Source organism: Aulonocara sp. 'chitande type north' Nkhata Bay, linkage group LG6 (assembly GCF_057382095.1).
Source record: "Aulonocara sp. 'chitande type north' Nkhata Bay isolate Kocher_YH1m ecotype deep benthic linkage group LG6, A_spYH_male_GT1.1, whole genome shotgun sequence".
In the NCBI taxonomy this organism is placed as follows: domain Eukaryota; kingdom Metazoa; phylum Chordata; class Actinopteri; order Cichliformes; family Cichlidae; genus Aulonocara; species Aulonocara sp. 'chitande type north' Nkhata Bay.
This window is the reverse complement of record NC_141349.1, coordinates 31,765,744-31,791,252: the sequence shown is the minus strand read 5'-3', so window position 1 is coordinate 31,791,252 and position 25,509 is coordinate 31,765,744. Positions and strand designations below refer to the sequence as shown.

The 25,509-nt window shown below is 38.4% G+C and overlaps 1 protein-coding gene across 1 annotated transcript in view; it reads left to right on the top strand.

Annotated features, from left to right (window-relative positions):
- The first annotated feature begins 3,647 nt into the window (after positions 1–3,647).
- LOC147328147 (dolichyl-diphosphooligosaccharide--protein glycosyltransferase subunit TUSC3) overlaps positions 3,648–25,509 on the top strand; it is a 78,678-nt gene continuing 56,816 nt past the window's right edge. The window contains exon 1 of the mRNA XM_086296318.1: positions 3,648–3,805. Coding sequence (XP_086152444.1) covers positions 3,701–3,805 — 105 coding nt within the window. The 5' untranslated portion in view covers positions 3,648–3,700. The remainder of the gene's footprint in view (positions 3,806–25,509) is intronic.

Below are 25,509 nucleotides of genomic sequence, written 5' to 3'. Positions count from 1 at the left end.
ATCCTAATTTAACTAAAGCAGTGCTTCCTTATCCTTATCCAAGAAAAATGGATTAGATGAAATTAGGGCTGCCACGATTAGTCGACTAGTCACGATTATGTCGACTATTAAAATCGTCGACGACTAATTTAATAGTCGACGCATCGTTTGAAGCTTTGTAAGATCACAAAGGACGCAGGAATGAGTACCGGTAGTAGGATTTAAGAGTGTAATAACGGACTAAAACAGAAGATGGCAGCACTGCATGTACAAGGATGCCAGCTGCCGTTAAACCCCGAAGAAGAAGAAGCTGTGTCCCAGAATTCATAGCGCAGCTCAGCGCAGTTGTCAACAATGGCGGCAGCTAGTTAGTTTTAACTTTACTCTTATTATTCTTTCTGGGGCACAAAATAAACGTTTAACATATTTTCAGGCTTGAATGTAGCTGTGTAAACCTCAAATATCTGCTCAGTTTATCAAGACACCACATATTTTCAAAAGCGCTCCGACGTTTTCGGAGACGTCTGTTACCCACTAGCTCGTTAGCTAGGCGGGGGCAAGGCTAACTAGAGCCGTGAGAACACCGGACTCCCGGCAAATCGTTTTCAAACCCACCGCCGTCTTTCGCTAGTCAGGTTAAACATATATATAAGTCACTTAGATAACTTAAAAATGTTATTGTTTGGCTTTCTTTAGTATTTTATTTGTTCCTGAGTAAATCGGTTTGGCTGAGATTAAAGTTATAGTTTTTGCACAGCTAAAACTGTCAAGCAGACAGCTGATTGTCAGAAGTGTGAGACGCTGGAGAATATACTCCGGTGTCCTGTTATATTTTAGAAAGCAAGGAGTTTATTAAACTTCACCGAAACAATCTGCAAATTTCATTAAAAATTAATAAACTACCATCTTGTCTTTATTTTTAGTTAGCACAAACACTTCAAGCTGTAAGCTAATGATAGTTATGTAAGACCAGATGCTGCTGGTGCAATAAGCTGTACGTCCACTGGATGATGATCTGATTAGTCGACTAATCGCAAAAATAATCGGTGACTAGTCGACTATCAAAATAATCGTTTGTGGCAGCCCTAGATGAAATTGCATTTCCTGGCACAATACAATGCTGTTTTTCTATATCTTGAAATAAAGATTTAAGGAAAACAGAAATATTCCAGAGGTCATCTGATCAAAACTTTTACCAGGTGCAATCTGCAGTACAACTTAAACAATAACCAAGTAAGGTAATTCCCAGGAAATCGTTTTGCAGCCACGGCCAACAAGTCTGGGAATGTTTCCATGATTGAGCGCTATCGAGTGAATGAACTGTGAATTAACAAGTCTGTAACATGTACTGATTGTTTCATGGTGCACTGGCTTTAATAGTCCATTATGCGTTTAATTTAACACAGACACACGCGGGTTTTTGTTTGTGTCTGTGTGTTTTCATATACTCATTATTTATTCATTCACATACACATATATTCATTTTCCCCTTAAAAACAGTGGTTTAGATGAGAAGCATTGGGGGAGGTTTTTTTCTCTCCAGAAAGCCATTACAGTCTGCAACAGCCACTGGAACTGAGCTAGTAACTTCTCTCAGTCCTTAAAAAACACATGCTTCAGTTTTCGATTAAATATATCTTAACTTGACAGACTGATTGATTGATTTATCAATCTTTTGATTGATTTATACGGAATGTTTACTTGCCCTCTGCTTATATTTTACACTAAAAAAAAAAAAAAAAAAAGACTAAAGTTTTTGGTAGGCCAACCGGAAGGCTGGCGACAAAGGTGGGGACCCTCAGGCGACAGGCTGGGACTTCGCAGGGCACATAGTAGGCTCCGGTGACCCCTCAGACCACAGGTTCAGGCGGCACGGGTCCCTCTGGCTAAGTCACTGAGGCATGCGGAATCTGCAGGAAGCTGGAATGGGTCAGCTGAGCACCCAGCAGACGCAGGAAGTTGTGTTCAAGGACTACTGGGGTTCCAGAGTTGGCTGAGGCCACAAATTCATTCTCTGGATAGGCTTTGGGCAGAGCCTCAGTCTCTGGGGGAATCCAGTTTTCGCAGCAGGGGAAACAGTCTCAGAAGGATCTGACCAGGAGGCACAAGCATCATTACTAGTCTCAAAATATACAGTTACAGGAGTAACAAGCTTAGGAACACAATATTCAGTCTCTGGGGCTGTTGGCTGATACACACGACACACTGACTCAACTTTCTCAGGCTGACCAACACATGACAGAGTGGTGTAATTGACTCGCTTAGGAATATGATTAACTATTTTACATGGTACTTGCTAGGAAAAAGCAGTTTTAGGCAGAGCTGGCTTGGCAGCAGAAACAGTTTCAGAAACAGGGGTTCTGTACAGACACAAATTTGAAAAAAATGTGTAAGTGTATCTTAAGTGTATCTTGTACTACAGAAAATTAAGATAATAAAGCAAAACATATTACAGAATTTATGTAGCTTGCCACTGCAGCTAAGAAATTACAGAGTTAAGTTTGTGAAAGCTATTAAAATGCATAAAGGGACCAAAAAAGTTAAGACCCATGTCCGGTGCAATCCACTCTAGAGACCCCTATTCTCCTTCTGACAGCTAGAAAGGAAAGCATCTTCACCCTAACACGCTATGTTGTACTGGGCAGCTTGTTATAAATGTAGATAAATGTTTAATTTATGCTACAGTGTTGTATCTGTTTGCCCACAGACAAACATGCTCCTGTGAAATCCTCCAAAATCCAAACTGCACATTGCCCAACATGCATAATGCTGTGTATTGGCCAAATACTGATTGGTTGACTAGTGGACCTGTCAGGAAAAGAAGTGACAGCAGTTTAGTACAAACGAGAGACGTGCAAAGAAAAAAAAGAAAAGAAATCAAAGATCAAAAATTACATTATGAAAAGTAGGCAGTGGCTGCTATGGACACATCTAATTGCTTTTAACACTTGGTTTAACCTCAGCTCCTTATATGTTTTAACTTTGCTCTTCTCTGTATTTGTCTGACAGATCAAAAACAGCACAAGGAAACCCACAAACCGGTTGTACCACATTTATTGATACTTCCACATCAGAAAACAGACTCTCTCTCTCTGTGTAGATGGGCGGTCTGAAGCTGCCCACAGACTGCCAACGGACTGTGACTTAAGACCACAGAATGAATAAACAAGTCAATTATAATATAAAATGCATGTTGCTTTAAAAGTTGATTATTTATTTATTGCAATATTTGCAATATTTATTGCAATTGCAATTGCAATATTTATTGCAATATTTTTTATATTATTATATAATATTATTGCAATATATTGCAATATTTATTGCAATATTTATTGCAAGATCAGTTTTGTTAATGTATTTTTTGATGTATTCAAATAAGTACTTATTTCATATATGTATATTTTTACCTTCACTTGGTTGCCCTGAAATCATAATTCTACAGAATCATGATGTGACTACAGCCTGGCTTTTTTCATTAACTACTTAGGTCAGGGTCATAGATTATAAATGAGAGGCAAACCTAAATCATGGAAATAATACAGTTTTTTGGCTACGCCTCCTCCAACGCATGGATTAGAAACGTATTAGCAGGACAGTACTGTGAACGTTAAAACTACAAACCCCAGAGGTCTCCATATTCAAATCCTTTCCCGCTGATTGGATAACGTAGGATCCAATCGCTTGGTCGAGACGTGTCTCGCATTCATAGCATCCTTCCGTCATGGCGTCTATTTGGGCTAAATCCATTGTTAACCTGCAGGTCTTGGCTGTTTTTTTCTGCCTAATGGTATGTCTGCCACCGGGGGGAGGACAGAAGAAGAAAGAGGTAATGTTTCAACCGTAAAAATGTGTTTTTCATGTAAAATGGCCACGCTACTCACTGAAAGGGATGTGCAGGTTTAACCTACCGGTGTTTTTTAAGCTAGTCTGGGTTAGTCAGAATTCCCAGGAAGTAACTCAGAGAGAGGCTCTTGACATGCCGTTTCTTAGTTGCAATAAATTCCATTGGTGCCAATATGTGTTTTAAAGAAAAGTCTTATAAAAAGGTGTGCTTGTCACGTTTTCTGCGTCACTACGCCCTCCTGTGTTTCTGACGATGACAAAAGGACACGCATGAATAAGCAGAGCAAGCTAATGCGGGCTGTCAACAGCTGCTGCATGCAAAGTGTGTTTTGTTTGGAAAGAGTTTCTATTGGTGCTTTTTGGCACTGCTCACTCAAACACTGGTGCAGTGTGGCGAGTAATGACTTTATTTTGAAATCTGTCAGAATAGGAAGTGTTACGGTTTACTTATTAGTAGTTTAATAATGCTGGTGAGGATGCCAGAATACCCACAACTGATAGCAGCGTGCTGAGGTTTCTGTGATGCGCCGGTTGCCGGATTAGTAAAAGAGGGTGGTGTGGTTTTATTGAAGTTATAGTGGAACAGTTTAATCCAAAAGGATAGTGAGGGGAAAGTCATTGTAATGTATTTACAATATGAATAAGGTCTGTTCACCAGCTTTGTATTTGATTCATTAAAGTAAGTAATACATGTTCTGAGTTACAATATAAGCCTCCTAATTATATCAACAACAGGCATATGACACATATTTTAGCAATTTTGGGATGATGTGCAACGTTGGTATTGTTTTATTATTTGTTCTTGATTTAGGGGCGATCGTGGCTCAAGAGTTGGGAGTTTGCCTTGTTGCCGGAAGGTTGCCGGTTCGAGCCCCGGCTCGGCCAGTCTCTGTTGTTGTGTCCTTGGGCAAGACACTTCACCTACCGCCTACTGGTGTTGGCCAGAAGGGCCGATGGCGCAATATGGCATCCTCGCTTCTGTCAGTCTGTGGCTACAGTCTACAGTCTTTGGCTACAACTGTAGCTTGCCTCCACCAGTGTGTGAGTGTGTGTGTGAATGGGTGGATGACTGGGTGTGTAAAGCGCTTTGGAGTCCTTAGGGGGGACTAGTAAAAGCGCTATACAAAGAAAGGCCATTTACCATTTAGTTCTAGTCATAGTCTTTTGACTAAATATGGACGTAGTGTTTTGTGGGAGAAACGTTTGTGACTAATTTCTAAATCAACTAAATGTGAAAAAAGAATTAGGCTAACTGACCAGTCAAAAACTAAGAAACCCTGAGCTACCAAGTTAAATCTGAGAACTGTTTAATGAACATGTTTAATGACAAAGTCTTATGTTTCCAACCTCCTTAATGGCATATGTGTCAAGACTTAAAATTTTAACAACAGGCTTTAGTAGTTTTTGTTTGAACATGTAGTTTTTATTGCTTTTGATAACATCAAATGTAGATATCATCTGTGATGCAAATATCTAAAGAAATAAAAGTGTAGAACCTCATGCTTGTTTGGTCATAAAATCTTGAGCACCTTTTGTAAATGGCTCTTGACTGCACTGTCAACCAAAATGGTTATCATATTGGGTGGTGATGCAGGAAGTGGAGTCCGCATCTAGTCAGATTTAGAAGTAGTTTTAGGTAAACTCGTCAGCATTCAGCACTGGAGCTAAGAGTATCGGACTGTGTAGAAAAGAGCTACAAAGCACAGCATGTATCAGGCTCTTTTTTTTTCCATTATATGTTTTCCTATTTTATTTATTGATAGAACATCATATTTTTAAATATATGTAGCCAGACATTTTGTGCTACCAATCTACAATCTACACAAACATAGTAAAAGCCTGATGCTCCCAGCATCAACTAGGGAGTTGAAACAGGAACACTTTATTTTTAAAACCTTAACATTCTGTAAATTTAGACCAAGCCATGTTTAAAATTACATTAATTCTGCTTTTGAACTGTTTGCAGTACATTCATCTTTAAACTAGCACTCCTAAAGTTTTTACCCAACAATTAGAATCAGTGATAGTGCCACTGGCACTGAAAATGCAAAAGTGCAAGGTTTTTTGTTTTCAATTTTGACCTATTTTATAATAAAAAAAAGATGCAAACTTTTTTGTATTGTACTTTTTAAAACATGAATACAAAGGGCATATTAGATGCTTGCCTGTGACTCTAGATGCTTGCCTGACAACACAGAATACAGAATTAAGCATTAAATAAGCAGGTTCAAATTTAATAAGCATAGCCACAAAAGTATAAAAATGATATATTAGCTCTCTGGGATATCTAGATGTTCTAGGCCAGATTGGATTTTATAGTCCTTTGCCATTGTAGGAATTTTATTTGTCTACATAGTCATGATCAGTGGATTTGTATGTGGGTAACTTCAGTTCAATAATAGGTTTTTGTTGGTTTATCTGCAGAGTTGATTGTAACTTGTGTTGTGATTCTATCCTGTAATGGTTTCCATTATTAAAATCACAAGATCACTTTCTTCCCTTTCATTTCCTTTAGCTATATGTGGTGAAGTTATTTACCTAAAGTCTGATGAACCCTGCTGACTATAGTATGTTGAGCATTTATATATTTTTATAGACCACGGGACTTGGATCAAGTCAGAATGCTGTTGTGCCTTTCCTGTTGGACCACTTCATCAACACCTTTTTTCTGAGCTGACTTTGAAAATGAATAGAAAATTAATTGAGTGGACTAATTGTGGAATGAGTATAAGAAAGAATGCATGGACAAATACATGACAGGTGAATGAACATCTGAATGAATGAATTGAATGTGTCAACTAATGAATGAACAAAGAACTGACTGAGTGTAAGAAATGATGAATAAATAACTGATTAGCCACTGATGAAAAAGTACTTGAATGAGTGAGCAAATGAATGAATAATTGAAAATGGCAAGTTTGCCTTGCTGTAAACCCTTTCTGTCACTACTTCTAATGGCTTGGGAGGTGTATCTGTAATTAATGTGCCATATTGTATCTAGGAGACTTTCAATAATTATAAAGTAACAACTTCAGGCTTGTGTATCTTTATGAAAATGAAAAAATGAAAATGTGTTACTATATAAATAATCCGTTTTGTGTAGTTTGTGGGAAACTGTGGCTGGTTTAAACCAAATTTGTAATGTCTTGTTAAGTGGCAATGACAATGAATAGATTTAAAAAATAGATTATTATAAAATTCTTATTTGTAACATTATTCATGCAAGGGTAGTAAGTGCATCAGTGCTTATTTGCAACAATGCTTTGCTTCACTTTCACAAAAATGCACAGGGGAGTTGCCTGTTATAGTCACAGTCTGTTAGACACTGACCGGCTCAAGGACACCTCTGCATTACCTAATGAGTGGCAGAAAAAGCATTTCTCAATTACTTACCCGGCTTAAATTTATCCAGCTATTATTAGTTTGCTTCTCTGACATTGAACCGCCTCTCTTTAAAACTTTGGAGTTAAAGTATTTTGTCTGCCAACATTTAACTTTGGACCATCCTTTATAAAGTACCAAATAGAAGAGAGGAGGTAGTCACACTTACACACACAAACAAAACACACAGCACACACACACAGAGTGAGAGACAGCCATACTTTCGATGAGCCACAGGAGAAATATTGAGGGGTTATAATGTGAGAAATGTATTTTCCCAGTTGCCTGCCAGAGGCCATAGCAGGAGAGGTGGAGGAGGCGGAGGAAGATCTTATTTAGCTGGAAATGGACAAATTGGTGAAGCAGCACTTTGTATTCCTCTCACCAATTTCTGCTCTCCCTCACTGCCCTTTCCTCTGGCTCTGGCCAATGTATGATTTAACTCTAAACTGTAGTGAAGGATAACATGATCTGAATGTTAAAGGTAAAGCTGTTAAATATTTAAATTTTCTTTTGTTAAAGAAGTACACATAGGTTTGCATATTTGTTTGTTTTTTGGCTTTAGTCACTTAACTGGAACTAGATCATAGCTTTAGCTAGGGCTGTGCGATATGACCAAAATCTCATATCCCGATATAAGAATTCTATCATCTGATAACGATATAAATCACAAAAATGTAACATTTTCTGTAAATTCTGTGAGTCTCGGGCAGCTCGACTTGCGGGAAGTGTTTCCAGCTGCGCGTCATGTAGCTGTATTCGAGTGTTTTAACAGATGCATGAAACGATACATTTTTAGACATAAGTTGTAACGGCTGCCGTTTTCTTTGTGAGTATTTATTACACGGCGTGCTGCGGGGGAAGGCCTGTTCTAACGTTTGAGTCTAAGGTTTATTTTTTAGCACCTGGCAGCTCTTGTTTACTTTTTCATCCGTAAATAATCTGCTCTTTCACGTGATTCAGTTTATTTTGAAAAGTCTCAACAGGATCTTGAGCTTTATTGTGAAAGGTTTATGTGGAACATAAACAAGCGGACACGCGATGCTGTTACCGTCGTTGTTGCTAACCACAAAGCATAAAAACAGGCGCTTGTCCGTCCGTAGTGTGGTTATATTAAATATAAGAGAAAGAGAGAACTTTAAGAAATTAATATAGCCGTTACATGGAGAAACCTTTGGAATGCAAGCATGCTGATCCACACAGGTATGCACACAGGTGTACATATGGGTATTCACAGACGCGGACTACAGCTTTCTTGGCTGCTGCCTCAAAGCACATTGTGCGCTGTCTATCTTGCGTGCTGCACAATATCGTTTATTATTTAGTATCTACTGATATCTACTGCTAGCTAGTTTATTGTGATGGTGCCAGGTTTTTTTTATTATGTTGCTCTTTGTTGTTTGCTTTCTCTTCTGCTTTTTTTCTCCATACAGGTGACCCAGGTGTTTTTTTTGGGGGGGGTTTTTTGGGGGTTTTTTTGTTCCCCCCCCCCCCCCCCCCCCCCCTTCTCACCGTCTCTTCTCCCCTTTGGTTTTCTTTCTCTCCCTCTCTTTCTTTCATTCTTTCTCCCTGTCCTGTCCCGTTTGTAGCAACTGAAAATAAAAGAAATTCATAATTATAATAAAGGTCAATCAAATGGACCAATATGGCAAGGCCATGATGATCCACTTGGTAAAATAAATCCGCTTGGCATCTTTCTTGGCCTTAAGACAACAATTCTGATGGCTAAAGATCCAAATGGGACACACAAAAAAAAAAGAAGAAATTAATATAGCCACTACAGTGTACATCAGAACGATGAAAAAATATTGCCGTAAACAGTTTATTTTGCGACACCACGAGACAAACGATAGCGTAAAATGAAGCGATAGACGTTTTTATATCGTCATCCGATATATATCGTTATATCGAACAGCACTAGCTTTAGCTCATATTTATTATTTTATTTTATTTTATTTTTTGAAAGTTTTGTAATTATGACAGTCATCCACATGAAAAAAACAAACAAAAAAAACCCCTAACAAACAAACAAACATAATATTCACTGACAACAACATAATGGCACAGTGAAACCCTCAGATCTGCCCGGTCTGGGGGAGCTCCCCTCCACCTCTTTATGTCGTCAGGTTTTTGCTACTGTCCACGCAGCACTTTACAGTCCATCCCTGATGATGTTCGGAAGGGTATTTCCAGTCTCTTTTATGAGCTGCCTTCTAAAAAACAGTGACCACGTCCTTAGCAGGCCTTCCTTCTTCCAGTAGTTGCGTGAAAATACTTAGTTAAGCTCTGGTTATATAACCCACCACCCATCATCCCACATTACCAAAAAAATGTTAGCTCGTATTTATTAAAATACATTTTTGAGATTTTGTCCAGTCTGCATACAAGGGATCTCTTATTGATTCTTAAATAATGTAATTGAACATTCTATGGGAGGAAGTTCAGGCAAGTTAGGATGGTTTGCAAACTGGAATCCGGTTGTTCAGTGATGACGCGACGAATCCTACTTCCGGGTCTAAAGTAGTCTGCGTTTAATATGGCTTTTGTGTTGTTAACATGTTTAATGTTATGTATTTTCTTCTATTTGATCTCAAAAAGCTCCTAAAACAGTCAGTGATCACTGTTGACCTCCCTCGGCTTTTATTACCGCTAATCATTTATTTAAGCTCAGTTTTTAAAACCTTAGGATGTAACTACAGCCCAGCCCATGCAGCAGTATATGAATGACTAACCTGGTATTATGGATGGATTATCTCAGTTGTTCTCCTGGCTGAAGTTTGGTCCTTTTACAGCATCCTGCCATGCGATTACATTTGTTCCTGACCACCGAGAACACTCACGTTAACTTTTATCGAGTGGAAAAAAAGTTAGCTTGTTTACTTGGCCAGTGGTGTTTGTGGAGAAGTCTGACTATGCAAGCTATGGATTAGAGCAGCAATTTGCTAGCAACCAAAGCAATCAAGAGGAGGTTTATGGTGCAGTCCTTTGCCAACAGGTCAGGAAATTCACTTTTATCCTAGCAACCAGAGATTGCCAGGAGGTCATTGCCCAGTTTCTTGGCCTGTGTGTCAGAAGGCTTAGGATATTCTTGAAAAGTATATTGGAACCTCTATTTGGAAACATGTTTGCATCCTCCGTACAGAATGAAGTAAATCTCCTTTGTCACTATGAGTGGACAAATAACAAAAAGCAGAAAAATAGGTAAAATCTGTAGCTACTATTAAAAACTTTGTGACCTACTGTACATTTTGCACAAACTGAACATTGTTCTAGCACATTTATTGTTGGCATGTATACTGCGTGGACAATCGGGCTGGGATTTGATTCCTCAAAACCAATTCTTAAGGTGTGCTGGCAGAGCACATCAAATTTTTATTTATAGTTGATCTAAACAGTCACTCTGGTTTGCAGAGTTAAAAGACAGCTATCATGGGCACATGAAAAGTGCCACAAAATCTTTGAGCAAGTGATGAAAATAAAGGACAGTGAGAGAGTGCTAGAAAGAGAAGTTCAATGTCTGGCTTATTTATCACCTCCACACAGCTGCTTCTGTGCGAAGTGGGAATGAATGATGGATCATTGTTTTCTGAATGTTACAAATATTTGCAACATAGACAATATCTGATGAGTGTTGGAAAAGTGTAAGGTAAAGCATTAAAAATGTCTGTAGTAACTCTGATAAATTATTCTTTAGTGGTAAAAGGAGAAGTATTTAGACCGGGGGTGTCAAACATAAAGCTCAGGGGCTAGAATAGTCCCGGCAAACCATTTGGCTTACTGGAAGGTTGGAAAATGTAAAAGACTGCAAAGATTGTGTGATTTTTAGACTGTATTTTCATAAGTTTCTAAGTTATGTTTCCCACAATGTAAAATGTGAAATGAGATTGAAATTCCTGATCAAGACTGATGATAACAAAAAACAAATTAAAATAAATAAACAAATAACTTAGGCAACAGTACTGAAGCCTGCCTTGTTTTTAATTCCTACTTTTTTTGACTAAGTTAGAGGAAGAAATGGTCATTGAGAGAGAAAGAATATTTATATCCCTTCAGTAAGCCCTCGTTCATCACACCGGCTCTGCTAGATATTAGAGCTGGTTGTGTTTCTGTCTCAAGGCTGACCGCAGCACAAAGAAAGAACCGGTGTAAGCACTTCCTATACCTAGGTATGTGGAATCAGGGGAGGTAAAGAGAAAAAAGTTCAGGGCGGCAGGCAAGAAGAAATTATATATCAAGAGAATTATATATCTTCAGAGAGATAGAGATTGCAAAGTAGTGGGCTTGCTACCACACCCAGGGACCAGTCTAATAAGTGGATGGGAATAATAAGAGACTGCTACCTCTGCACACAGAGGCCCAATAAACTACTGGGTAGGCCCTTCAGGGCATAACCCAAGCCACTTCCACAGTTTAGACTGGGGCTTATAAAGCTGTGTAAGCAGTACTGACTCTTGGTTTTCTGTCTGACTTGTTCATGGGAAATGCTAGCTTACAAGTTACAAATTTTGCTGATTGATTTTTAAGAACCAGCAGATACTGAGAAAATGTGTGGTTCTTTTTGTTGTATCATGTTATATTTTGATGTTTAATGCACTGTGCTGATTTATGTTCTTGAATTTGCATCCATTACCATCTTAAAATATTAAAATATTAAAATTTACACGAAACACTTAAGAATCTAGTCAATAGGGTTTTATTTTTGAAAAGGCTGCAGTAGCTTTTGACATCATGCATTAGTCTCTGATTAACCCAGTTTAGCTGGAAACATTATTTATTTGGCACATTGCTGGATTAATTAGAGAAAAACAGACTAAAGACTGTCCAAAAAGGGCTTAAGCAATTTCTGTTAAAAATAACACTACATGTCACGGAATTGTGATTGTTAAGAAGTGCAGCTTTGTGTTTGAGTCTAATTTTAGTCTTTTAAGTGAAAAATAAATTAATAAATAAAAGAAGATTAAATTCTGCAAGACACAAACAATTTCATTACTGGGAGGAATGTATGCTGTGAAGATGATGCTTCTGTCACAGTTGCTTTATTTCTGTCAGAACTTCCTCATCTATCTTACTAAAAACTATTTTATAAGACTGGGTGACTCAGTGATTCTCCATTTTATATGGAATTATAAACCCCATTGAATTAGGAAGGACCAATTCTGCAAGAGAATGAGGGAGGGCTGGCATTACTTAATTTCATTTTGTATTTATTACGGGTCCACTGTTTCTTGCTCTGGTTTTCATTGGATAGATGAGAACTTCCTGGATGGTAAGAGATAAGGCGTGCATTGCTATAGCAATCATGTCCCCTACTTGGAGACATAAATCTTGTTATAGATAAAATCTGTGTTCCATACAACCCCATGATCTATAATGCAATCCATAATACAGGGTGGGCCATTTATATGGATACACCGTAATAACATGGGAATGGTTGGTGATAATTAAAGTCCTGTTTGTGGCACATTAGTATATGTGAGGGGGCAAACTCCTCAAGATGGGTGGTGACCATGGTGGCAATTTAGAAGTCGGCCATCTTGGATACAACTTTTGTTTTTTCATTAGGAAGAGGGCCATGTGACACATCAAACCTATTGGTAATGTCACAAGAAAAACAATGGTGTGCTTGGTTTCAACTTGACTTTATTCTTTCATGAGTTATTTACAAGTTTCTGACCACTTATAAAATGTGTTCAATGTGCTGCCCATTGTGTTGGAGAAATGCCAGCACAGGCATCCAGTATCCGTAGTTTCAGGTGCTGCACACCTCGTATCTTCACACAATAGACAATTGCCTTCAAATGACCCCAAAGATAAAACTCTAAGGGGGTCAGATTGGGAGACCTTGGGGGCCATTCAACTGGCCCACGACGACCAATCCACTTTCCAGGAAACAGTTCATCTAGGAATGCTCGGACCTGGTACCCATAATGTGGTGGTGCACCATCTTGCTGGAAAAACTCAGGGAACGTGCCAGCTTCAGTGCATAAAGAGGGAAACACATCATGTAGCAATTTCAAATATCCAGTGGCCTTGAGGTTTCCATTGATGAAGAATGGACCCACTATCGTTGTACCCCATATACCACACCAAACCATCACTTTTGTTGCTCCAACAGTCTTGGAGGGATCCATCCAATGTGGGTTAGTGTCAGACCAATAGCAGTGGTTTTGTTTGTTAACTTCACCATTCACATAAAAGTTTGCCTCATCACTGAACAAAATCTTCTGCGTGAACTGAGGGTCCTGTTCCAATTTTTGTTTTGCCCATTCTGCAAATTCTGTGCGCCGATCTGGGTCATCCTCGTTGAGATGCTGCAGTAGCTGGAGTTTGTAAGGGTGCCATTTGTGAGTAGCTAATATCCACCAAAGGGATGTTCGACTAATGCCACTCTCCAGTGACATGCGGCAAGTTCTACGCTGTGGGCTCTTGCTGAATGAAGCTAGGACAGCCACTGATGTTTCTTCATTAGTGACAGTTTTCTTGCGTTCACATTTCGGCAAATCCAACACTGAACCAGTTTCAGGAAACTTAGCAAGCAGTTTGCTGACTGTAACATGGGAGATGGGTGGTCTCGTAGGGTGTCATGCATTGAAATCTGCTGCAATGACCCGGTTACTATCAGATATCAACACAATTTCGATCCGCTCCTCACGTGTTAACCTCTTCGACATGTCAATGGCTGTGAAAGAAGAGAAACTTGTAAATAACTCATGAAAGAATAAAGTTACGTTGAAACCAAGCACACCATTGTCACCCTGTACAATTAAAATGTTTGAACTGGAAAAAATATGGAATACTAATAAATATTGGACCACTCTTTTTTTTCATTAATTAATTTTCTTTTACATTGAATATAAAATGGTCCATTCCTCCACTTTGTGGAGGAATGGACCATCCACTTTACTATTCTGTTCAGATATGCATACTCAGAATGCTCATTTTTAGTTGGTCCTCTCTGTCATTTCTTTCTTGTGAAAATAAATGCATTTTTATGTTTTACAGGTCAAGAGAAATAAATATTGTATCCAATTGCCAGTTTTTCTTCTGTTGCCAATAAAACCCAAACCCAAAAAGGCATAATGGTGCCACATTTTGCACATAGAAATGTTTCATTGTACTTCCAGTTAATTCAAGGGTTATTTTGTTTGGATCTTGCTCATTAGCCATAGTTATCTGAATTATTGATGCACTAGTGTCAGGCCTGCTTTCGGAGTGACTGATGGCCCATGCTGCTACGTCATTTTCCACCCCTGTTATTTCTCCCTTTCTATCTCTGTTTTTCCCCCCCTTGAATTTCCAGCATGTGTATCTAATTTCTGAGTGGGAAAAAGATTTTCCACCCTTCCTCCCATTATCCACCCTCTTTCTGCTCTCTTGTCATGTCTCATGTTTTTTTTTTTCCAGTAATCACCCTTTTCTGCCCTGCCATGTAACATTTTCATAATTATGTTGTTAGAGATGAAATGGTATGAAAATTTTATTTGATGATTATTGTGACCAAAATGATCACAGTTATCATAATCATTGCACAACTAAAATATGTGGAAAATGTTCAAGAAGTACTGATGCACACAATGATTTATAATTAATTCTTCATACTGCATATAAAATGTGCAAAAGTGCTGCTTTTGTAGGAAACCAAAAGTTTGGGTCGTCTTTTGACACATAAAAACATTTAAAACATTAACTAAAAGACATTCCTTTCCCGTTCTATAGGTTGCATTTAAGCAAATGAGATGACCTAGGCCCACTTTACAATATGGAGTCACAAGATGACGATGATACAATAAACGCAAAAACTGACAAATATTAACAGTCATTATTTGAGTCTACTTTTTCTGTTGAAGCTGTTTTTTTTTTTTTGTTTTTTTTTTTTAACCGACTTGAGTCTTACCGGCTTTTAAGGAACCCTGTATTTGTTTGGGTGACTCTGCAGCCTGTGACCATTTGCAGTCAGTGAACATAGTCTGCAGACACACAATGAGAAAAGTAACACTGAACTCTTACATTATTGACAAGCTTTTCACAAGTTAGATAGAGAAGCTACGATATTTCTGTCCTGCTATGAAAGTGTCTACATCATACACTGAACTAAAAGTTAATTTAGCCTGCATTCACTATAATGTGGAGGTTATGAAGAGATTTTGTATGTGTCTGTACACAGGGTGACCATTTTCTCTAAAGTTTCTTGGCACTCTTAAAATCCAAAGTAAGACCGAACTTTAGACTTAGTCCATTTCGACAGCTGCAAAGCCTTTAAAACACTTCTACTGCCTCCCGTGTTTTTATAGACTCAAAGCAACCTCATGATGCAGAATTTCTTTGTTTGTTAAACTGTAACAAAGACATTGCGGTGTGCCCACAAATTACACAAAAACGTGGTAGAAGGCATGTTTTTGTTTAATTAAATTACTATTTTGGTATAAACATAACCTTAGAGATTCACTTACTAAACAGAAAATCTACCTGCATTTGGTGCTTGGCTGTCACTTTTGAACCCTGATCCCTACACTTCTTCATTACTCATTATGGAAAATGCATTGTTGCCATATTGCTTTATATCTTTATATTTTATTTTTTCCTGTCAACTCTCTTCTCATTCCATCTTCCTTTAGACCCCCCCCCCCCCCCCCCCCAAAAAAAAACAAAAAAAAAAAAACAAAAAAAACCAACTTTATTCCTAAACTTCTGTCTCCCTGCTTCTGTTCCCTTTCTGCACACCCCACCACTGCATCATCCCACCACCACAGTGACAGGGCTTGCTACATAGCTGACATGAGGTGCCATATTATTCTACTGTGTATTATGTGTGTATGTTTGTCTCAGAGCGTGTTTGTGTGTCTGTCTGGCTTGGGGCTGATAAGACGTCGTGGTGTTATCCTCCCAGACAGACCTGTGTGACACTGATGTGTTCACAGGCCACATACGCACTCACACAGAAACATATTCAAGTCCATATTATATGGACTAACATATATACATGTGTACATTTCATTATGTACTGGATTGTTATACTGAATGCCTTTAGATGTATACATGTATGTATTTATTAATGTTAAATTTCACAGATAACTTGTTATTCTTTCTTATTTTTCTTTCTGCTTCAATGGATGAAAGCTAGTGTTAAAATGGGGCTAAAACTGTGTGTGTTCTTTTGTGTTCCTCTGCATGAAAAAGAGATTGTCATAAGTCTGCCATATTAAAAACACTTGTCATAAGCGGGTAAGTACAGATGTGTTAGGGCAGATAGTAGCTAGGAGAGACAGATTTTTTGTTTTGTTTTGTTTTTTGACCTGGGCACAATATTTAGTGTTAGTCCATGTTAGGGAAGGCTATACCAAGAAATTGAACAGGTAATGCGTTATTAAATTACGTTAACATTGCTTTTTGAAAGAATGTATTTGTCCAGAGGATGTCAGTAATTGCTGTCGTGTTTCTGGCTACTTCTCATTTGCTCAGTCAAATAGTCTTGGAGGCCTGTCATGCAGCTGGAAGAAGCTGTGTTGATGATTATGTTTGGGGTTTGATTTTCGTGATTATAATAGCAGAAAAAAACACCTAAAAGTACTGTGAGACTAATGTTAGAATCTGCTCATCTTTCTCCAGCTAAATATATTTACTAAAAATTTCAACTCTAAGACTCCGCAGTCCTAGAGATCAATTGGCGACTCCCTTCAACCACCGCTTTCTAAAAAAATTGGTAAATGCACTATATATTTTTTTTCTAGTACTTCACGAGTGCTTTCTGTCTAACAGGCACACACTTTCATACTTCAATGCACGCATCAGAGAGCAGCTTGGGATTCAGTATCTTGCCCAAGGATACTTCATGCGTATTCCCCAACCAGTTGTGACTGGTTATTGGCAGTTGCTGTAAAATTGACTGCTAAGCCCCAGTCACACAGGCCTAGAGACTGATCAGCAACCCCCTGGTAACTGCAGGTCATATTCCCCCAATTTGTTGGTAGGAGGTTGCTTGCTGTTGCTACATGAAATTTTTACAAAATGGTATCCATTGCTGCGCTGAAAGCATCACCGTCCTTGCAATCACTTTGGTCACCAGCAAACTGCTGCAGTGGTCCATAGTTTGACCATAGTTTGACTCAAAGATGTTAAGTAGCAATGGTAGTGACATTCAAATTAATTGCATGCTGTGTGGTCAGGTGTTTGAACATGTTGGAGATATTTCCCCTCTTGTGTTCAGTGATGAGGTTATTACACAAAAAACTAAGGCATCACATATTTGCAAAAGTGCTCCGTTTTCGGAGACGTCTGTTACCCACCAGCCTGATAGCTGACTGGGAGGTCAAGGCTCACTAGAGCCGGCGAGAACAGCGCACTCCCATCCCACATCGTTTTCATGTGACGTTATTTTTGTGCCACTATTCTGAGCGCATGTAAAAAAAATTTGCAGGTGCAAGTGTCGCATTTTGAGGAAAAATTTATATTGAGCGAAGAAAGCTAATTTTGAGTGAACAGAATTGATTGCTGCGTGCAAAAAATTTATTTTAGTGTTCCAGCTGACCGGGTGGTCACTCGGGTTAAATGTAATATATAAGGCTGAACTGACAAAAAATCGGCCGACTACACCACCAGGTGTTATAGGAAAAACCATAAAGCCTTTGAACTAAAACAAACGCTGTTGTGACAGTGATGTACACTGTCTTGTTGGTATATATGTATGATTTGTATCACCTTCATGTTTCCCTCTCACCACATATCCAAACTGATATCATGACCAGCAGCTTTTACAGCTGTGGCTCCAGCAAACAGCTGATACTAGAAATTAATATTAAATAAATTCTAACAACAGCTGATCAAGCTTAAACGTGCTGCTGTTGTTTACCGCAACATCTGCTGCTTTCCTCTTTCTGGCGCAAAGTGGGCGATAAACAAACAAGAGATGATCAGCTGATCATTGATCAGTTTCATGATTGAAGTAGCAACAGGAGAGGAAGGGGATGAGCATGAGAGAAGAAGAGGCAGCTGACAGCGTAAAGACAGAATAATTCCAGCTTTGTGTCTTTTTCATTCTAGCTGAAGTACGGGACGAATCGCGTTCCTTTTCCCCTCAATATTGTAATTGGTCCAGCCCGGAGTTGATCATGACCAATTGGCTAATCCACCACCTTTCATTGTTTATACCATTACAAAAACAAACAAACAAACATAAAAATGAAAAATCATTATTGGCTCATCGCGCAAATGCCCGGTATGCCCAATGGCCTGTCCAGCTATGTGGTCAGCTGGTGGGCAACGGGTATCTCCGAAAACGTTAGAGCACTTTTGCAAATATGTGATGTCTTGATAAATCGAGCAGACATTTGAAGTTTACACAGCAACATTCTTGCATGAAATTATCTTAAAAATTTATTTTGTGACCCAGAAAGACTAATATTTCAAACTCCACCACTCTGTGTTCCTTCGCTACTGCCTTGTTTGTTTTGGACGAAATGGATTCTGGGATATTGCATTTCATCATTTCGATCTGATTGGAGACCAAAACAGCCAATCAGATTTTTTTGCATCCAAGTCTGTGATTGGCTGGTTTTGTGGCACAAATATAACTGTGTACAGAAAGAGTTGAGCGCGCACGGGCAGAAATGTTGAGAGCGCAAGCAACACATTGCGAGCAAATGCAAAAACTGAGCGAGAGGGGCTGCTATTGTGTGTGTGTGTGTGTGTGTGTGTGTGTGTGTGTGTGTGTGTGTGTGTGTGTGTGTGTGTGTGGATAATAGCAAACACTAAAATACATTTTTTGCACGCAGCAAGTCAGTCAAATTTAGCTTTTCTTCGCTCAAAATAAATTTTTCCTCAAAAGTCTTTACATGCGCTCAGAATAGTGGTACAAAAATAACGCCATATTTTCAGACCTCCCGCGGTCTTTTGCTACTCAGGTTAAATATGATATATAAGTCACTTAGATAACTTAAAAATGTTATTGTTTGGATTTTTTCAGTGTTTTATCTGTTCCTGAGTTAATCAGTTTGGCTGAGATTAAAGTTATAGTTTCACACAGCTGAATAAACGTCAAAGAGAAAACTGATTAAAAAGAAGTGTGAGATTGTAGAGAATTTACTCCTGTGTCCTGTTATATTTTAGGGAGCAAAGAACAGACGGCTGAGTTTATTAAACTCCAAATCTGCAAAAAGTGTAAGTTTATCATCTTGTCTTTATTTTTAGTTAGCACATACCTTAAACACTTCAAGCTGTAAGCTAATGATAGTTATATAAAAGCAGATGCAGCGAAATACTACAAAAGTAATTGGATTGAGCTTCACACTGAAAATGGGTAATGACCCAAAGCATGCTGCAAAGCAACCAAAGTATATCTCAAGTAAGTAAACTGGATATTCATCAGTGCCCAAGTTGGTAACCTGGTCTCAACCCAATAGAGCATGCTTTTCAGTTACTGAAGTCAGAGAGACCCACAAACAAGCAGCATGAGAAGGTGGCTGTACTAAAGAGCTGACAAAGGGAAGCAACATTTTTTTACACTTAGTATTTAAACTTTTGAGGATATGAGAATGGGGAACTGTGAAATGAGTATATAGAAATGATTATGATTTTAAAAAGTTAATTCAGTGTGGTTGTTTAACTCTTTTAATTAAAGTGCTCTTGAAACATCTTGAATGTTTAATTTTAAATCCATTGTGGATGGATTTTGGATGGATTTTAAATCTACAGGCAAAACGACATGGGTGTTGTCCAAATAATTACGGAGCCAACTGTGACACAATGAACCAAATCAGTTTAGATTAAAGCTGAATGCCAAATGTCTTTTATTGTCAGACCTCCATCTATTTCTCCCTTTCACTACTATGAGTTTACTAATTTTGGAAACTCTTGCTCTTGACCCTATTGGAGTTCTAGACAGGATGAAGTGTCATCAATTTTAGAGTTTTTACTTAAGACAGTTATCTGGGAAAACTAAAGTGAAGTCACATTGCTTCATTTAAGTCATATGAATCTAATAACACCACTGTCTTATTTGAGCAGTAAAAACCTAAAACTATTACATACATGGTACATAAAAACTAAGAATCATACATAATGTATATCATTTAAATACAATGACAACATGATCAAAACACAGGACACTGCTGGTGACAAATACGTGATCTCACACCTAAGGATGGGAATTGATATGAATTTAGCGATTCTGATTCATTTAAAGCGCCTTAAGGCAACTTTTGTTGTGATTTGGCGCTACATAAATAAAATTGAATTGAAATTGAATTGAATTGATTGCAGTGCTAATATCACTTATCTATTTGAATCCTTATCAGTTCTCATTGATTTCTCATTGGCTCAGCTTTGGGAGTCACCAGTGACATAAGTTACTTACTCCCAGAGCAAGCAATTTGTTACACTACTTGTTACATTGCTTTCTCTGTAAAATGACCTAACGCATTGTCATAATTACCATTAAACAATAGAGAACTATAGGATAAAATCCCACAGACCAACACAAATCCCTATCCTAATGAGGACCCACATATGATCTTATTCCTAATATTTGGGTATGAAGAGAAAGCTGACTGGACAAGGCAGCTTTGAAAATTGGCACAAAGAGATTTGAAAGCGATTGCCATAGTGATTATATTTTAAGTGATTATATTTTAGAAACATGAACAGGTAGAAACAGAGGCTGAAACCTGCCTGTTCTGGGTCAGGGAACTGTGCTGGGGTCAACATTCACTCAACTGTAACATCACTTTGAGTTCTTGGCTAGCTTAGCATTAGCATGCTATCTGTGCAGATGCTTGCAAAGAGCTGACATTCTGTTAAAAGTATAATGAGGTTGTTTCTGTCCTGGATGCAGTTTGCACTTTACCATTGCACTTTTGTGCAAAAAAAATAAATAAATAAAAGAATACAAGTAATATTTATATCCACGTTGCACACTGTGTCACTATTTTCCTCCTCTGGCACACAAACTGAAATCAGCTGATTGCAGCGCAAGTGCAAGTAGAACTGATCAGCAGAACTGATAGGCAAGCAGACTAACAATTTCAAGTAATTGAACTGGGTTCCCAATTCCCATCTCTAGTCATGTCACGCTTTTATTTATTTTAAGTTTTTGATTCCTATGTTGACAAAAACAACAACAAGTTAACAGAAGCCTATGCTGAAATGCAGTAAAACTTTCACAAAGACTCTCTTGACTGGAAAAAAAGAAAAAAAAAACTGTACTATGACTGACAGATCATGTCTAACAAGGAGCTTGATTTACGATGATTGCAGTTCTTATTTTAGCTGAGCAACTCGTGGTCACGTATCATCCATACTGTTATTGAACAGCCAATTAGTCTCGCTTGATGAGCTCAGACCGTTATCTGTTTAGCACTAGTTCACCATTTCCCAACTGACACCACTTTGCAGTTGGCTATAAGACAGCTGGGCTATGAGAAATAACATTACTGCAGTTGCTCTAAGTTCTGCATTCTGAGCAATTGAACAAGGGCTTAAGCTTTTAATGCATGGGTTTTATTTCCAGGCAGTAAAATAAAAAGGTTCTGGACAGCAGCTTCTCTGCATTGGCTTTATGCTGGCTCATTCTGAAATGGCCTCTTTAGCCTGTTTGCCACCCCACTCTGGTGTATGTGCTTCATTAAACTAAGGTTAAACATAAAAAATAAAAAAAAGTTGCCATCATTAGATAAGATGTTTGCTCACAGGTTATGTTGCTCAGTCTTGTCTCTTTGCTTACTCTTAGCTTGCTTAGAAAAGCAATGCTAAATCCACTGAGTAACCCATCATATTAGAAGATTCTTTATATAATCCTGATTTATGTTAAACTATTAGTTGAAAATATTTTTTAGTATTGTTTTTTTCCACAGTATGCACAACAGTTTCCTTTGCAGTGTATTTTGTTTGAATATGGTAGTAATACATTAGAACAAAACAAATTGTTGTCTGACATTCAGTCTCTCTTGGATTCATTTGAGCAGAGATGTAGTGACTTTCAGTAGCCTGTTATTTGATTGAAATTTTAAATGATTGTTATCCAAGTGATATTATCCATGTTGAAGTTTAAAAACTGCTTGAGAAGAATGGAAGAAGAAAGTACGCAGACCAGACAAAATGTAAGGAAACTGAATTGTAGAGCATAGACAGTAGATTTGAAGAAAGTTCAAATTTCTAATTGATCTAGGTGTACTTGCGATATTCTTTGGAGGTTTTTCATAGAATTATTGTTGAAAGCTGTGAGAATGAGTGAAACTGCTTACCAAGGCGTGAATGTATATCAAATGTGAATGAGGCTTATTAGGAGTATGTCTGTACTAATACTAGGAATAGATTTTAAAGGCTAATGAAGTAGCAAAATAGGCCAGTCATACTTTTTAAAAATATGTGTGTTGTGCACTTGGCCCTGACTGAGCCTATTAAAAACTTTTTTTTTTTTTTTTTCGCCTGTCCCATTTGGTTCTTTAGCCATCAGAATTGTTGTCTGAAGACCAACAAGGATACCCAATGGATTTACTTTGCCAAATGGATCATCGTGGCATTGCCGTATTGGTCCATTTGGTCGATCTTTGTTTTTATTATTTATTATATTTTATTTCCAGATGTTACAGACGGGACAGACATGAGTGAGAGATAGGAAAGGGAGAAAGTAAGATAAGATAAGATAACTCTTTATTGTCATTGCACAGTCATACATAGTACAGTAGTACAATGAAATTGGAAAAACTGTCCTACGTCGGCACTACATATAACACAACACGACACGATATGACACATCACAACGTAACAAACAACACAACACAGTATATTAACTTAGTATAAAAAAGAAGAATAAGTGTATGTGTATTGCACACTGTTATTATTGCACATTAATTATTATTGCACCTTGTTATAAATATAAATATTATTGTTATCGTTTTAAACATTGTTACCTCCCCCTAAAAAGTCCAGGGAGGTATCCAGTCAGGTCAGCTATTTACATTGATCAGGGCTATTGCCCTGTTGTAAAAGCTGTCCTTGAGTCTATTTGTTCGGGACCTCAGCAGCCTGAACCTCCTGCCAGACGGCAGCAGCTTAAACACCCGGTGTCCTGGGTGTGTGCAGTCCCGTAGGATGCTGCGTGCCCTCTTGAGACAGCGAGTGCTGTACAGGTCCTTCAGGGAGGGAAGAGGATGTCCAATGATTTTTTGGGCCATGTTGATGACCCTCTGGAGTGCCTTTCAGTGTGCTGTGGTGCAGCTGGAGAACCACACACCGATGCAATATGTCAGCACAAAGAGGAAGGAAAGGAAAAAGAGAAGGGGAGAGGGACAGTGAGAAAGGGGGGGAGAAAAAAAAAATCTCCTGGATCACCTGTTGAGAGAAGAATAGAAAACAAGCAAAAAAAGACAAAAAAAAAAAAGAAACAAAGCAACATACTAAACACAACACCATCGCATTAATCTAGCTAAGTGTAAACAGCAGTAAATACTAAATATTCAATGTTGTTGTGCAGCACGCAGGACAGATGTGCTTCGAAGTAGCAGCCAAGAAAGGTGTAATTTGGGTCTACGAGCGGTGAACACCCGTGTGCATACCTGTGTGGATCAGCGCGCTTGTATTCCAAAGGTTTCTCCATGTAACGATCTGCTAGGGAGTGTGGGGGGGCCACAGCCCCGTCCTCCAGGGTGTGAAGCAGGTATGGAGGAGATCAAAACTCCAGACATCCAGAGGCCCCCAGAACACAAGAAACCATGGAAGACCAACAGAGGGGCAGCTGCGCCACTGTTCCAGTAAGAGCTGAGGAGAGTCCCAGATGAGGGTTCACTCAGCAGCCACGGAGCAGAAGCCAGGGGGAGTCTATTAAAGCCTATTAAAAACTATTGATGTATATCTCAGACAGGTGTATCAATTTAAACTGAAAGTTTAAGTTCTTGAGTCTTCTGCTTTCTTATTTTTCCTCTGATTTTCCTGTAAGATGGATTAAGAAAGATGGGGGTTGTAGATCAAGCTGTACCACCATATTGCTTCTGTGCTTAATAAAACCACAATACCACCCACAACTGAATTGTGCTTCTAAAATCACAGAGCACACTGTAAAGATTGGCCCTTTCTTTGTTCCTCTTTTAAAAGTTTCAATTACACACTCAAATTGTGTGTGAAATACTAAATGAATGCTGCACATTAGGGCTGCCACAAACGATCATTTTGATAGTCGACTAGTCACCGATTATTTTTGCGATTAGTCGACTAATCAGATCATCATCCATTGGACGTAAAACTACAGCTTATTGCACCAGCAGCATCTGCTCTTATATAACTATCATTAGCTTACAGCTTTAAGTATTTAAGGTCTGTGCTAACTAAAAATAAAGACAAGATGATAGTTTATTAAATTTTAATGAAATTTGCAGATTGTTTCGGTGAAGCTTAATAAACTCCTTGCTATCTAAAATATAACAGGACACTGGAGTATATTCTGGAGCATCTCACACTTCTGATAATCAGCTGTCTGCTTGATGTTTATTCAGCTGTGTAAAAACTATAACTTTAATCTCAGACAAACTGATTTACTCAGGAACAAATAAAATACTAAAAAAAAAAGCCAAACAATAACATTTTAAGTTATCTAAGTGACTCATATATATTTAACCTGAGTAGCGAAAGACGGCGGTGGGTTTGAAAACGATTTGCGGGGAGTCCGGTGTTCTCACGGCGCTAGTGAGCCTAGCCCCCGGCTCGCTAACGAGCTAGTGGGTAACAGATGTCTCCGAAAACGTCGGAGCGCTTTTGAAAATATGTGGTGTCTTGATAAGCTGAGCAGATATTTGAGGTTTACACAGCTACATTCTCGCCTGAAAATATGTTAAACGTTTATTTTGTGCCCCAGAAAGAATAATAAGAATAACATTAAAACTAACTAGCTGCCGCCATTGTTGGAAACTGCGCTGGGCCGCGCTATGAATTCTGGGACACAGCTGCTTCTTCTTCTTCTTCGGGGTTTAACGGTAGCTGACATCCTTGTACATGCAATGCTGCCATCTTCTGTTTCAGTCCGTTATTACACTCTTAAATCCTGCCACTTATTCCTGCGTCTTTTGTGATCGTACAAAGCTTCAAACGACGCGTCGACTATTAAATCAGTCGTCGACGATTTTGATAGTCGACGTAATCGTGACTAGTCGACAAATCGTGGCAGCCCTACTGCACATATTGCACATATTGCCACAGTAACAGTGTAACACATACATTTTTGTTTATTTGTTTTGTCTTTTGCTCACTTCAAATTGTGAGGCACATTTCAAGTAGAGAAATTACTCAACTTAACTTAACTCATTAAAAAAGCCAATCTAACAT